Here is a 16,324-nt window from a genome sequence, read left to right as displayed (position 1 = left end):
GATGTTTCTGTCAGCCGAACAGTGGCATGTCCTCCCTCCCACCTCCACAACCGATGCCGTGAAGGCAATTTAACATTTGCCGAAATAATTGAGCGAAATGACACCTTCATGTTCACTTTTTGTCTTATTTTAGCACCTTTTCCCCTCCGTTTATTCTACGAAAGTTACCCCTAATAATCCTAACCTTTATTATTAATGTAACATAGTAGAGCCTACATAAGTTTTAACCCGAGGAAAAGCGCTGAAAGTTCAAGGATGGAAGTACAGTGAAACCTCTCATTTACGGACATCGAAGGGACGTAACAATATGTCCGCATCTGGGAGGTGTCCTTTATTGGGAGGGAGGCTCTCCAACCTAACAGTAAAATGATATGTAGGCTATTACTGTAGTTTAATTCTAAATACAGTATACTGTACTACAGTAAATTCTTTGCAATTTTGAACTGCAGTGGATAAGACCGAAAAAGGAAAATACAGTACTGTGCCATGCAATTTTATTCTAGGTCTACAGTTATGCAATACTGTAATAAACAGTTTTCGACTTAACCTTTACGTTCAGGTGCCATGTCTCTCGAAACAGAACAATTGATTGAAGTGAAGAGAATAATCCTACTAACCCTATCATGTGTCGAATATAATTTCACGATCGCGGAAACCTTGGACCCATGAGACAGGTTAAATTTTATGATTTTGTTTATCCATCCGCTTGAACCTAACAAGGGGTAGCCGGCTGGGCTAGTGGTACCCTACGAGACCCTTATTGTCTTCTTTCATGTTCAGGAATTTCTGTGCAGTTCTCAAAACTAAATTTTCAATTTTTGTAACACATTAGGTCTTAAAATCCAAATTCTGTCCGCAGTCAGGAAATTTAAAAGGCATAATGAGGACCGATAAGCTAATACAATAACATTAGGAGTAATCAGGATCCGTCTGTGCTTATATGTTTAACAAATATTGGTTGTTATAATACTTGTCACATTAGTTTATTCAGTTTTTAACGTTTTCGGCTTGAATAAGCCATCTTCAGAAAAGTTATATGCCTAATTACATGAATGAAATTGGTACATGTGTATATAGTACAAAATAGATGAATCAGTTGAAATTACAAGTCTCTATGGTGATAAATATTGAACATAAATTGATTAAAATATTAAAACAAGGGCTATATGAGCCATGGTCAAAGGTTATTAAAATACAAAAATATTAAAACATGTGCAATATTGTTACAATTACTATATGTTGCATCATCTGTGGTAGTGTCCAATGCTGACTAGAATGAAGGTGATTCAATATCGTATGAACTGTGATGGCATCTCTGTAGTCGCAACTGATTCATCTATTTTGTACTATATACACATGTACCAATTTCATTCATGTAACTAGGCATATAACTTTCCTGAAGATGGCTTATTCAAGCCGAAAACGTTAAAAACTGAATAAACTAATGTGACAAGTATTATAACAACCAATATTTGTTAAACATATAAGCACAGACGGATCCTGATTAATCCTAATGTTATCGCAGTCAGGAGGTAAAGCAAGCTTTAGGACTGTGAAACAGCTATCCGTGTCCGTGTCTGAGTGTACTAGAATTAAATTTATAATTATTTGAGTCCGTATATAAGGAGTGTCCGTAAGAAGAGGTTTCACTGTAGTGGCTGTAGTGGTGGTGATCTGCTGCTGGACGGTCGACAGAAATATCGGAAACATTCGCTAAGACGTATTGTTCGTATAACAATAATATCTATTAGATATTTAGCATACGAGTACCTTCGGTTAACTAAAAGAAAGATAGTTTTCTTTATTTAAATGCATCTGTATACCTTTATCAGATCAGATTTCGTTTTCCTTAATACAGTAATGTAGTTTATGTGCGTAATATGCCTTTCTTGTTTCAGGTTCGTTCATGGATGCCACAGGCAGTTACGACGCCTCCTTCTACCTCTCCGGTAGTTTGATTCTTGTCTCTGCCATCCTCTGCTACCCACTGAACAGAGTCAACAAGTGGGAAATGCAGCGAACTCGAACCTCGGCGGCTGTTTGAACGCGAGGTTTTTAGTAATTGAGTGTTTAAATACTAACGTTTAAAAAAAAAACTGAATCTACAAAACGGTGCTGCTTTTTTAAATAGATGTGGACAATATTTAATTTTATAACGTTCCATATAGCTCGCTGAAGACTTATTAGATTGGTTAGGACATCGTTGTTGCAAGATATTTTTGTGTGCGTCTGTTTCAGAATAATAGGGATAACTGTGTCAATTATCGATTGAAGAATTCGACAATCAGAAAGACTGCGATTTTGGTATTGTGATAATACTCTTAACATAATAACTTCAGAACTTTAGTGCTTGATACAAAAACGTGACTTCCAATAGCATAAAACACCATGTAAGCCATGAAATCCTGTTGCGATGAAAAATGTTGACCCATGAAATGAATCTACAATGGTGAATACTGTAGAAATCTGTGAATATGATATTTTGTTCTGTTGCATAAATCAAATCATGATTAAGGTGGCTGAGAAGAATCTAAGCTTTCTGGTATAATACTGATAACTTCAACTACGAAACTGAAGTATAAGAAGACTGAATAAAGCTTGCATAGTTACACACCAATGAAATACAACATAGCAATCGTTTTCAAGTCTTGAAAATTGAAACTGCGTATAAATCTTGATATGTGAAAAACGCAAGATGCATGTAATTTTCATTCATTTAACAATACTCTTCTTTGTTTACGTTACACGAACACTGCAAAAGGCGTTGTTCACTGGTTTATATTTATCGAAAATCTAACAGTTCACATGAAAAGGAGCGCCAATGGATTTAATTTCGAGCACAGTCAACTGGAACATACACAGTCAACGCCCTACAATTATTCCATTTACGCACTAGCGACGGAAAGAGAAGAAATAATAGAATGTTGAACTTACCGCCAAAATATGGATAACCTAAATTAGTAGACGTGTTTGCAAATCAGTTACTCTGAGAAAATTCAAAACGAAAAAAATAGATATATTTTATCGGACTTTTCTAGGATAAGATTTTCAGTTACAAACTCGAAATTTGTTATGAAAATGTAATCTCTAGGGCTCGGATTCTTATGTAATTATATTTCTTTACTTGTAGACTACACATCGGCGATTTGTGGTTCTGATCTGGTTATAGTTGAGTTTCCTTTAAAATGTACATATTTTTACACTTTCTTAGTAATACAGGGTCTTTCATAAGTAACGAGTCTATGAAAAATCAACTATTTTGGATAGTTTTTTGAAATGATGTTCATCCTCACGAGAAAGAACCCCTCCCGGTGCCGTACAGTCGATTTGGAAACAAACACCCCCTCCGCTCGACGCCAGAGCTATTAAAAGAAAAAATAGTGTTTTAAACCTTTATTAAAACACATAAATGTAAAAACAGTTTCAATCGTTGACAAATTATGGTGTACAATTTTCAAAATGTCTTCCGTTCTGCTGAATGCACAAATGTAAGCAACGTATCAACTCTTCATGGACTCTGGTGAGCATCTCAGGCATAATCATTTCTATCGTGTGTTCAGTTAGTTCAACTAATTTAGGAATGGTGCGTGGCTTAGTCGCATAGACACAATTCTTGATGAATCCCCAGAAAAAGAAGTCCAGGGGAGTCAAATCAGGTGATCGCGGAGGCCAACGGATTGGACCTGTGCGAACGATCCACCTGCCTGGAAACACTTCGTCTATGGAATAAACGCTTAATTTGAGCGACACTATTTCAAAGTTCAAACCAGGCAGCAACTTTTCTCTTCTGCAATAATGTTAAGCAGCTGCGTGGAATTTTATCATTCCAATCTGTCACAACAATGTGTATAGGCATGGCCGTGTACCATTATTCTTGGCGTATAGAAGGCCATGCTCCAGGTGATTTTAAGTTGGCACAAAATGCACATTACACATGGATAAGTAGCTTCTTCTGGCGACGAGGGGAGGGGGTGCTTGTTTCCAAATCGACTGTACGACACCGGGAAGGGTTCTTTCTCGTGAGGATGAACATCATTTCAAAAAATTATCCAAAATAGTTGATTTTTCATAGACTCGTTACTTATGAAAGACTCTGTATTACATATTTTACATATTATATAAAGAATGTCACATTTTTGTACATATATCTAGGCAATTATTGAGTTTTTAATTTTTTATTAAATTCATTTTATTTTTCAGAATAAAGTATTGAATTTTCTTTCATATGTCTATACTTCGAGATAAATCTTGACGTCCTTGTCCTATAACACGGCCTGGAGGGCTGGCTTTTGTTCTCACTATAATACATCACGCTGGTAAAGAGGGAAGGCCCAGAACTGACGTAGTTCTGTTCCGTTCACAACTACAGTATATTATACTGTACTTAAATTTCTAACGCTGACTTAAGAGCATAGTTCTTTTAAAATTGAAAATAAACATAAAACTGAGAATTTTAACCCTTTGTCTATCAAACACAGTAGTTTGAAGTGGCTCAAGTCTATACATTTGTATTAATGCTTTCTCAGAATGTGTGAAGGTTAGGTGCGCCGGTCATTTAACTTTGTTACAAATTGAAAGTAGGCTATTAGCGAGGGGTTTTGGTCGGGTGACAGATAAGTCAAAATACCATTATGTGTGAATCACAAAAATATTTCTTAGGAAATCTTAATGCACAAGAAAAAGCATATATTGTGGCAGAGACAAGTTGTATTGGCATGCTATATAATGGGGTGAAAATGGCAAATCGACTTTTCACGCTGCATCCTCCCACTTCAACTGACCAGTTAAATTGTGACGACATTTTTGTGAATTTAATACATTAATAAATACCGATTTTAAATTACATATTTTATTAATATTACATATTTAATTACATATTTCCCCCAATATGTACTACATTTTTATGTACATATATTTCGCACTTTGATTTATACATAAAAATCCGGGCCTAGTAATCTCTTATGATTAGGAGGCGGATGTTTATGACCTAAAAATCTACTTAAAATGATAAATAAAATGCCCTTAAAAATGGAAAAATGATATAAAATTAAAAGAAAATGACATTTAAATATTATTCACCGTAGGCCTACTCGTACCACAACTTCTTAAAATTTAGTCACCTTGTTTCAATGACTGCCCTGAAAATGTCGAAGAGAGGAGGCAACTTCCTGGAATTTGACTAAGATAAAGGAAAAGAGCATGCAAAAAATTAAAGTTTTAAGGGAAAACTATAGATTTTAATGAGATTTTACAATGTGTTTCAATCAGGGTTGGTTCATGTCGGTGCCTTTATTCTCCGTCTCCTCCTCCTGCCGCTCTTCACTTTTGTTACCAGACCTTCAAATCGGGGGAGTATACGTAAATGACAAAATAAATTGTGGGTGCAGCGTGCATTCTTGCAATCTTAGTGTTAAAAATATTTTCTACTATAGTACATCCCTTCCGAACCATAATGGGGACACAACGTCCTATTGTCCAGGAAAATTGCCCCCTCTTCCAAACATAAATTCTAAAGACACCCTCATACCAAAGAAGAACAGTAGCGGTCAAAGCCCTCACTTAAACTTAGCTGTTGTCAAGCATTTTATATTACTTTTGTTGTATGAGGTGAAGCCTTCAGTGAAATGAGGGATGGACTTTAGAGTTTGTTCCAAACTATAAAGCTCAAACTTCACTGTTATTCATTATTCAGTAGGTAATTACTAGTAGGGCCTACTACTGATCTGTTTACTTAGAAAAATATTTAACAGGCCTATAATACTGTATGTAAAGAAGGAAGTAAAATGCATTCAAAATGATCTAAAAGTTCTTCAAAATATTAAAAACGACCAAACAATTCCGAAAAAAAATGTAAAAATGACCTATTAGTTCAAAAATGTCAAAAATGCAATATAAGAAAAATTATTTGTTTGCGTTGATATTAACATAGAAAGGATTTATATATTAATAGGCATCGTCCTAATGTGAAAAATAAGATGACTTTTCATCAACATTCGCTCCCTACTTATGATATTTATTTACTTTTATATTCAATTTGCTAAATGTTTAGTTAAATTTTATGACACTTTTTATCAAAAACATATCATTGCAGTGAAAGTATATTAAAAGTTAAACAAAGTTATTTTACGCATTTTGTAATATAATCCCCAATATATCCACCGCTGTGGAGTAATGATCAGCACGTCTGGCTGTGAAACGAGCGGACCCGGGTTCAAATCCTGGTTGGGACAAATTACCTGGTTGAGGTTTCTTCCGGGGTTTTCCCTCAATCCATTAAGAGCAAATGCTGGATAACTTTCGGCGCTGGACCCTGACCTCATTTCACCAGCATTTTCACCAGACAGCGGATTTTCGGTCCCGATACCGAATGTTAGGTTTACGTCAGTTGCAGGGAGATGGTTGAAGTCATTGCTACTCTCCCTCCTTACGCCAAGGGACGTGACGTCTTGTCGCTGTGTAGCGACCGAAAATCCGCTGTCTGAATATCGCCTTCATCTCACTCAGACGCTAGATAAACATAGCAGTTGATAAAGCGTTGTAAAATAACCAATTAAAAAAATTAATGCAATATTGCATAGCACATTGGTTCATTTTTAAGACTTCCTCTGGATTATTGTTAACTTCTTACAGTAATTAAATATTAATGCCATATTGAAAACCAATTTGTTAATTTATTCTTGACACTTCAGATTTATACATTTATACAGTCATTTAAAAATATTCTCATAATAGCATGCAGTATTCACACATAATAACCAGGACAGCTGAGTAATTCTTGTACGCCGTACAGGTTACGTAATACCTCCACCATTTTTAAGCCCTTCAATATGAGAAACTTTCGAAATTTTGTAGCATGGTAAATAGCGCCAATGGGAGGAAAAAGTGCGCCATATAAAACATCGCTTAAGGCAGAAATGGGAAATATTTAACAGACTGTGCATTATCTGGTTTGGCTGTGTTCTGTAAAGCTTTCAGAATGGAAGTTTGGCTACTGGCATAGGTGTTTCGAGAAGGCTCACAGATCTGTCATGTTTTACATAATTAAAAAGAGCGTATAAAAGCAGTAATTGTAGCAAACGAAGTAAATTAGACTCTAGATATTATAGCACTAAAATTATTGACGAAAATATGTCTGAGTACATAGGCTACTGCCAAACTTGATAATGGATTGGGTGTCAAAGAAAAGAAGAAAAAAAAGGTCGTCCAAGAAGATGTGGTTAGAAGGGACTGAAGTTGCCATTAACGTCAAGAGCAGTAAAGTTGCCGTGAGCTCCAGAGGAGTAAAGTTGCCGTGAGCTCCAGAGGAGTAAGTTGCCGAGAGCTCCAGTTGCTACAAACTCTAGAAATTAAAAAACTTATTACGACTACGATAGTACAGAAATTTTAAAATATTTGACTGTTAAGTGTGAAAAATAAAACAATAAAAACTTATACCAGTTACGTTTCGTTAATGTGGAGTTTTGACGCTGGAGCAAGCAACTGTTCTGGAAATAATTTAAGGGAAATAATATTTTTAATTAGTTAAAAGGTAATGTAAAAATGCATAACATAAGTAAAGAAAGTAAGAAATAAAATGATACGGTATATAAATTTAATGTGCGATTAAATATAAAAAAAAACTTTCTTAATGTAAATCAAAAGCATAAAATAATGTCTGTTGTCCTCGTAAGATAATATGGCAAGACGAAATCTGGAAAGATGATATTTTTATCATTCAAAGTGAGGAGGAAGAAAAGGATGGTTATAATCGACATGTTTGTCAACAAGAACATTCACTTGGTCATCAGGTAGCACAGACAGTCGTGACCATTTCAGTTAGTATACGGAAGTCACGTGTCATTTTAAACACCATTTGAACCGCTCGAATACGGGGTAAGCTCTTTCAGACATGCCATGATATTCAGGAATTTATATGTAAAGTAAGTTTTATTTTAAGTACAAAAGTAATTATCTAGAAAAAAATATGTTTAAAAATACATAAGTAGGTGTGCATGTAAGAGCTGTCTGTTTTACACTTGTTGACTACCAATGTAATGTATTGTAAATAGAAATGTTACTTTACAATTTTAAGAGTTTAATAAAATGTTGGCATTTCGTTACATACTGTTTGAACATTTATCAAAAGTTTTTGGAATGGAGATATCAAATAGTAATAGACTATAACTTTAATACTTCATAAATCGTTTTTAAGTTAGAGTTGTAAATGTATCTCTTGGCTCATTATCATCATCATCATCATCATCATCATCACCATCACCATCACATGGATTAAGCCAAATAGTCTTGTCCCGTTCTCATGAAGGATTATACTATTAAATCCAATGTTTTCTAGATCTACCAGTGGCCCTTCTTCCTCTTGGATTATAAAAAAAGTTTTTTTGATACGAGATTCGTACATTCTATTGACATGCTCCACCCAATTGGCTCTACGTTGAGCTATTTTGTCATGTAATTTGAATATTTTCAGTTCCTTTATGATGTCTTCTTTTTTTGTCCAATTTTGTGTGGCCCGCTACACGACTTAGGAATTTTATTTCCGCAGCTTCATTCTTGTTTTCTTGCTGATATCCAAAATTTAGAACCATATAGGAAAAACGGAACCGCCATTACTTCATAAAATTTAAATTAGGCCTATATTACCTTTCTTGTTCTATTTAAATTCCTTCTAGTTGTTCCATGGGAACCATAAGTAGTGTCATTGATTTTAGAGACTTATTCTTCGAGATATTTCAAAGAAAAAAGTTAAATAAAAGTTTGCTCATTTTTGCTTCCTTTTCTAGATAAAAATTGTTTTATATGAAATAGTTCATAGCGTGTTCTGGGAAAGCCTTGATTTAATTCCCAAGATGATCTGTCAATTTAAGAGAGCAGTGTTTTATGATGATAAATGACTGTAAGCTTGTAGTTTTGTCCTTGTGCAGAAATTTGATCCCAACAAATGTAACTTTTCGGTCTCCAAAGGAATTTTATTTTCAATTTAGTAAGTCAAAAATATTACTTCTGAGAAAAAGGCGTATATATTGTACATAATGTACGTGTATAAACTTAGAATTGGAAATTGAAATACACTTAAAGAGAAACAACTTGCTAAAAATATTTTTAGGAATCACTTTTGTTAAGAGCTTTCAAAATGTCTTTTTTCTCAGAGATAATATTTTTGACTTAATGTGTTTTGCTTATAAATCAACGATACATGGTATTCTAGATAGTTAAAAGTATTAACCTGTTTTATTATTTTTTATTCAATTATCTTTGCTCTTGCCTTACAAGCCAACATTTTTTTCTACGGAAATTTTCATACTTCATTCTTTGCTTAATTATCTTTTCTCTTGCTGTGTTTAGTGCCTTACAGGCCAAAATTTTTGTTTTTTCTACGGAAATTTTCACGTTTTATTCTTTGCTTAATTATCTTTGCTTTTGCTGTATTTAGTGCCCTACAGGCCAAAATTTTTGTTTTCTCTGCGGAAATTTCCATGTTTTATTCTTTGCATAATTATCTTTGGTGTGGCTATATTTAGTGCCTTACGGGCCAAACTTTTTGTTTTCTCTACGGAAATTTTCATGTTTTATTCTTTGCTTAATTTAATTTGAAAATTGCTCTTTGTATGTCTTCGCTGCTTGTTATCTGGTGATCAGCGAATAATAGATAGTATAGCATTGTAGTAATTTTTTATCATACTGGTTGAGTGGAAGAGAAGGCCGAATGGCCTTAACTCTGCCAGTTAAAATAAATTATTATTATTATTATTATTATTATTATTATTATTATTATTATTATTATTATTATTATTATTAAATTGACAGTTTAGTATTGTAGCCTAAACTCATCTCCCATTTTGCATAAGGTCATCAATATACTGGTTAAAAAGTGACGGTGACAGAGGACACCCTTGTCTGACTCCACAGTTTATTGTCATGTCTGGATTTCTCTCTTGATGTTATTTTTATTTACATGCAGGCTATATATTGCTTATGTTGTGAGATGTCTTTTTGAGCGTTACGTTCCCAAGTATATTCCTATCCACTTTATCAAAGACCTTCTCAAAGGCTACATAAATCGGTAAGTTAAAGTTCTCTTTGTTTTTCAAATTATTGTTTTAGGATAAATATACCATCCGCACAAGATCTTTCCTTTCTAAAACCGTTTTGTTATTCCAAAACTATATTGTCTATTGTCCACCACTGTGAAGTACGATTTGCTTGTCTGATCGTTTAACGATTGAAATCCTGGTTGCGACAAGTTACCTGGCTGGAGTTTCCCCCCCCCCACCACTTGAAGCAGAATTTCTGGGTAACTTTCAGCGTCTGATCTCGACTCATTTCGCCGTCATTACCTTCAATGAATGTATATCTTAATAGTTTAAGGTCGACCAGAAGATCGTGACAGACGTGATTCCGGGATTCGCCTTCAGTTGTCATCTCTCTGGGAAAGCTGCACAAATCCCAGAGACTCTACAGTTGACTACGGCAGACCGGGGAGTGTAGCTCCCTCGGTTAGAATGCGCCTTGGTGACTCGCGTAATATGCGGTGGCGCGATCTTCGGATCAAAGGATGCAGCAGAACGCAAGCACGTGAACTGCGAACAAATGTTAGCGATCTGAGAAGGCGACATATTAACAGAGGCAAGTGAGGCCCGGCCTCAGTCACTTGACTTAAACTAAAATTTTGTTTTTATATAGCATATTATATATATTTCAATGAAGAATATAGAGTCGTAGAAATATTTGAAAACTTTGTGATGTATATACACTTGACTAGCATTAAAATTTGTTTCTGAGTTCCGAAATGTTCTGTCCTGACCTGGTGTCTGTATTTCGTATGTTTTCGCGGGCTTTGAAGTTGCACTCGGAAAGCTGCAAGTAAAGGCTGGTTCACAATAAACCGGGAACGGAAACGGCAACGAGAGCGAGAACGGAAATATTGTTAAAATAAATGTATTTAAATGTGAGAATTCACAGTTAACTATTGTGAATGCTCACATTTAAATTAATTTAACATTATTTCCGTTCTCGTTCTCGTCGTTTCCGTTCCCGGTATATTGCGAACCAACCTTAAGTCACTTTTTTTGTGGTCTCGTGGCCTGGCCAGCTTTCACTTTTCAAAGCACGCATGGCTTAAGTCACAGTCGTATTTGTCGCTTTTTGCTACTAGAGTATAAAAACGCGATAAAATTCCAATGTAAATGTGCAAAACTACGACACCTCATTGGACTTGAAAAAACTTCAGAAACGAAAATGACCATGGAGAAAATGATATCAGAGATATGCATGAAGTAATTAGTTACGGAAAATCTATAGATTTAAATTAAATGTTAATGGACTGAGCAGTGCTGAACGAAGGTATTGAGCAATAGATGTTCAGGAATGAATTTTAGAGTTGGTACAATTTTTGTACGTTAACAAGATAAGTGTGCAATTTTGGAGCAACAGTGTCAAATATAAATGACAATCGGGAGGAAATTAAACGCAGAATAAATATGGGAAATGACTCTTATTATTCGGTTGAGAAGCTTTTGTCATCTAGTCTGCTGTCAAAAAATCTGAAAGTTAGAATTTATAAAACGGTCATATTACCGGTTGTTCTGTATGGTTGTGAAACTTGGACTCTCACTTTGAGGAAGGAACAGAGATTAAGGATATTTGAGAATAAAGTTCTTAGGAAAATATTTGGGGCTAAGAGGGATGAAGTCACAGGAGAATGGAGAAAGTTACAGAACTACACGCATTGTATTCTTCACCTGACGTAATTAGGAACATTAAATCCAGACTTTGAGATGGGCAGGGCATGTGACACGTATGGGCGAATCCAGAAATGCTTATAGAATGTTAGTTGGGAGGCCGGAGGGAAAGAGACCTTTGGGGAGGCCGAGACATAGATGGGAGATAATATTTAAATGGATTTGAGGGAGGTGGGATATGATGATAGAGACTGGATTAATCTTGCACAGGATAGGGACCAATGTCGGGCTTATGTGAGGGCAGTAATGAGCCTACCTAGAATATGGTAAGATGGGTTGAAAGTAATAAAATTACAAGGAATAATTTACATATTTTTTTTTCTGGAAGTCTTATTAATTGGGAAGATTGGAATGCTGGATTTGCAGCGAAGGACCTGCCCTTGGATAGAAAACTATGAATGAATGAATGAATGAATTGTATTATTGTTTTAAAAGTTGTTTTATGAACATTTAAACATGTGACTATTTTGCGTATAATTAAATTGTTTTATTTTTAAAATGATATCAAATTTCATATTTGCTATGTTCTACAAGCCAATGTGCGACGCACTAAAGAATTGTGAGAAAAAGGGGCTTCACCATAAAAAAATCTCGTATTTGATACAGCGTCTTTAAATAACCCATAAAAATGAAATGGTTGTACACGTACGAAACAAATAGCATAGTACCGAAAATAAATCGCCGATATCAGTCATGCTGAAAATATGTTTTTTCACACAGTAGTTCCAAAATGGTTTGAACAGTTCCGGTCATGCGCACATGGATTTTACTGTTCGCACAGCGTAAACGTCAAACTCTGACTGTTTCTGACTAATAGTCACGCGTTCGTATAGCATATCAAACGGTCACAAATCGAGTCCTGGCAGTCAGAATTGATTTGCGAATCAAGTGCAAACCAATCTCTAATCATAGATGACGCATGCACATTAAGATAGTTTTGCCATCGTTTTCTGCATGTTATTTACAACACAACCTATACGAGTATCCCCGAATATATATATATATATATATATATATATATATATATATATATATATATATATATATATATATATCAATTGTATTTTAGTACTGTCGTCTTCGTATAATTGTCATTTATCAGAAAGAATACTAAATATAAGCGTGCGTACTATTCTAAAGTTTTAGCGCATAAGTTATAAGCGTACTATTATTTTTATTCAATAGCTTTAACATTTAATTCTCTGCCAAGCTATATTTATTTAATTTATAAAATATATATAGCATAGACGAAGTTAATGTTTTAGTTCACTTTTAAAGCAAAATTCACAGTTTGTGATTATGATGATTATGCCTTGATAAAGATTAACGCTATACTTTAAAATACCGCGTAAGTACTTACGTAGCAAGACTGTGAAAATAATTTTAAAATAGCTTTTTTATTGATGGTACAAGGGTAGATAAATAAGTGCATAGAAAGAGATGTCACTTGCACCAAAAATAAATAATTCAATAATGAAATAACGGCATGTATGAACTTACGCGGTATTATTCTGAAGTCGTTTTCAAATTAATTGTAAGAAGTGTTTTAAATAGAAGTTAGGCCAATTTAGGCCTGTAGTTATTGTTCTTTCAGATGTCTGATTCCAGCACTCCTAGTGATAACGATATGGAATATATATCCAGTGAGGATGAGTTAGGCTTGCTGGAATTGTTTGAGGAAAGGGTCAGTCCCAAAATTGAAACTTATTTTCAACACATTATCCCTAGGTACAATAACGCGAATTTATTGTTTCCTTTAACCCGCCATGTAGCAGAGAATCTCTCTCAACAATTTGAAGTATCACAATGTTTTAATTAATTGATTCTGCTGTCGTAAGTTCAAACACTTACAGTATCTAGACGGCAATGGTTCCAACCAGTTTGAAAATGCGTTCGTACAGCTGAAATCACGGATGGTTTGAAATTAGTTTTGAAAGCGATCATGCGCATTAGGTGAGGTTGGACAGTTTGCGAACAGTTCTCAAATCATTGTATGTACGAACAAATAATATTATCTCGATATCCATATCTCTGTAGAATTACAATAACTTACCTCATACTCCGTCTAGTGGGGACTCGAACAAATCACAAGCAGCGCTCTCTGTTACTGATTTCTTTAACTATACGGAGGGTCATAACGGTCGATATGTACAGTATGCGCTTTTACCGGCTTTGCAGTACGATGCGAAATCTGAATGGATAAGTCTGTATCAGTGATCGGCATTTAATGCGGCGAGTGGCACTTTACGTCATAATTACGCAGGGGCAGTTCACTAATGCATGCCTCCACACCACTCACTCCACGTAGTACAGGAAGAGTACATACGTAACTGGCGATTAGCATGTCTGTTTCCAAACCATTAAACGTGAAGAGTGCAGCAAAACGAATACTTGTAGAAGAATGGGAAGAGAAATTGTTTTGTTGTGCACAGGAAGAAATTGTAACATGTTATGTTCTAAATTACTTAAGGAGTTAGGTATAGCTTACAGCAGTAAAAGTTTGGAAATATTCAACATTTTTTTCCTCCATTACTGTATCTTGTACAATAATGAAAATTAGTATGTGTAAAACACTGTCCTGCTATATGAAAACATATTTATTACGATTTAAAAAAATTATTTACATTTTTCTTTCCAAAATTCAGTTCACTGTGGCAGTGATGAAGCGTTTCCTACATAACTCGAAAACTATCCAACATTTTATGATGAAATTTTGTCTGTGTATTTATGCATGTCATATCTACAATATGATGCAAGATCACATCTCTACCTTTCATAGATTGTCTGATAAAAATTAAATTCTTTAAAAAATGGTCAAATATCAGTATTTTCTTATAACAAAATAAAAAATAATAATATTTATTAAGGAATGTAGTTGAAAGAGCATGATATTGTAAACATGAGTTTCAGCAATAAAATAAAAGAGAGATAACGTGAAAAAGTTAACAAGTCCATGAGTTATGAGGGAAACGCTTCATCACTGCACAGGGAACTAATACCACCGTTATGAATTTTGAGAAAACAAATATAAATCAGTTTTTAAATCGTAAAAATATTTTTTTCATATAGCAGAAGGACAATGTTTTAGACATACCAATTTTCATTATTGTACAAGATACAGTAATGGAGGAAAAAATGTTTATTTCCAAAAATTTTACTGCTGTATGCTGTACCTAACCGCTTAAAGGGTTTCATATTACCACCATAAAGAGATTATACAAAACTCCATTGTCACGTGTACTATGCCATAATATTAATACGGATTAAGGAGAAAGCGTTGTCGATTATCATTTTCTGACATAAAATTTTGAAACTTTGCAGAGAAGCCTAAGTAAGAGAATATTTCTCAGATTTAAAAATGTCCCGAAAATTCACTACAATTCAAAATATCCACTCCTTAGTTCATTTTGTGCTAAGTTAATTTCAATTTTCTGCTCGACGTATATATATGTGAGCAATTTCTTTCAAAAATGAAACACGTTAAACGTAAAGCGTGCTCCCGATTGACGACCAACATTCATTTGAGTAATTAGAAATTGTAACTTATGATGGAGAACCAGATTTAACTTCACCAATTAAAACATCGAAATAGACTGATGAGTAATTTCAAATTTATCAGAAGGATGCTAAGACATCATATACTGTATGACTATACAGGTGAGGTTCAGTCCTCTTCTCTCCTCAACATACTGCTTTCTACCACCCCTCGTCTTGCAAGGTGGGCTGCGTTTCATATGACGTCACCTACCTTGACGTTCTGCCTACGCCTGGTCTATATGTTAGAAAGGCCATGCAAAACTTGCTAAAAATGCAGAAGTTCTTAAAAAAATGTACTGATCACAATACTGATAATAAGGTTGAGACTGTGAAATGTTTTTCTTGTTGAAGGATATATTCGTAGGAACAATTTTTTTTTAGATTTTTCGCTTCAGTTATAACCGGGCTTCGAGACTTCGGACCCGATACAGTAAGTTTACTGTGCATGTACTATAGGTTGTTGACTCGCTGCAGGTAGATAGAGATGTGTTGAGGTATAACAACAACGTTGCTATTTAGAGTAGAGTACGGTAGTATGGGGAAACACACATGTACATTCTGAAAGTAAATATACATTACACAATGATAATGTCAAAAGAATGTGGAAAACATTTATTCTCCGTCTTTTATAAGCATTTCTGTTTAATTATATACAGTGTTAATGGTGGAAATAAGCATGTAACAATTTTAATTTTTTCATTTATCCTATTGGTCGTCTTTAGGAAGTGCAGTTACAGTACCGAAATGCAATGTACTACAAGATACATTCTCACTGTCTCAAACGTAAATCTTTTTCTGTTATCTGCCAAAGTTTGTACTGTAGAAATCTGCGCTCTACGTCGCATGACGTGATAGGAGCAAAACGAAAAAACCTAACATCATTGCAGTCTCTAAGAGACAGTCCTTTATTCTCGGTTGACTCTATGTCCACTAATTTGCCGTTTATGTTACACAATGTTCCATATCCGTTATTTTTACATAAAATTGATTTCCACTTCTGTTTTACGAGTTCAGTAACCGGTGTACTTGATGTCTCATTAATTCTCTGC

General features: G+C 34.7%; 1 protein-coding gene across 6 annotated transcripts in view; it reads left to right on the top strand.

Annotated features, from left to right (window-relative positions):
- The window catches only part of LOC138710683 (monocarboxylate transporter 14), a 261,013-nt gene extending 252,914 nt beyond the window's left edge, over nucleotides 1–8,099 (top strand). For all 6 annotated transcript variants that reach the window (XM_069841744.1, XM_069841740.1, XM_069841742.1 and 3 more), the window contains one exon: nucleotides 1,899–8,099. In XM_069841744.1, coding sequence (XP_069697845.1) covers nucleotides 1,899–2,044 — 146 coding nt within the window. In that variant the 3' untranslated portion in view covers nucleotides 2,045–8,099. The remainder of the gene's footprint in view (nucleotides 1–1,898) is intronic.
- Nucleotides 8,100–16,324: the final 8,225 nt, after the last annotated feature.

This window comes from Periplaneta americana, chromosome 12, assembly GCF_040183065.1.
Source record: "Periplaneta americana isolate PAMFEO1 chromosome 12, P.americana_PAMFEO1_priV1, whole genome shotgun sequence".
In the NCBI taxonomy this organism is placed as follows: domain Eukaryota; kingdom Metazoa; phylum Arthropoda; class Insecta; order Blattodea; family Blattidae; genus Periplaneta; species Periplaneta americana.
Note: the sequence above shows the minus strand (reverse complement) of the source record. Positions and strands in the feature narration are given on the sequence as shown.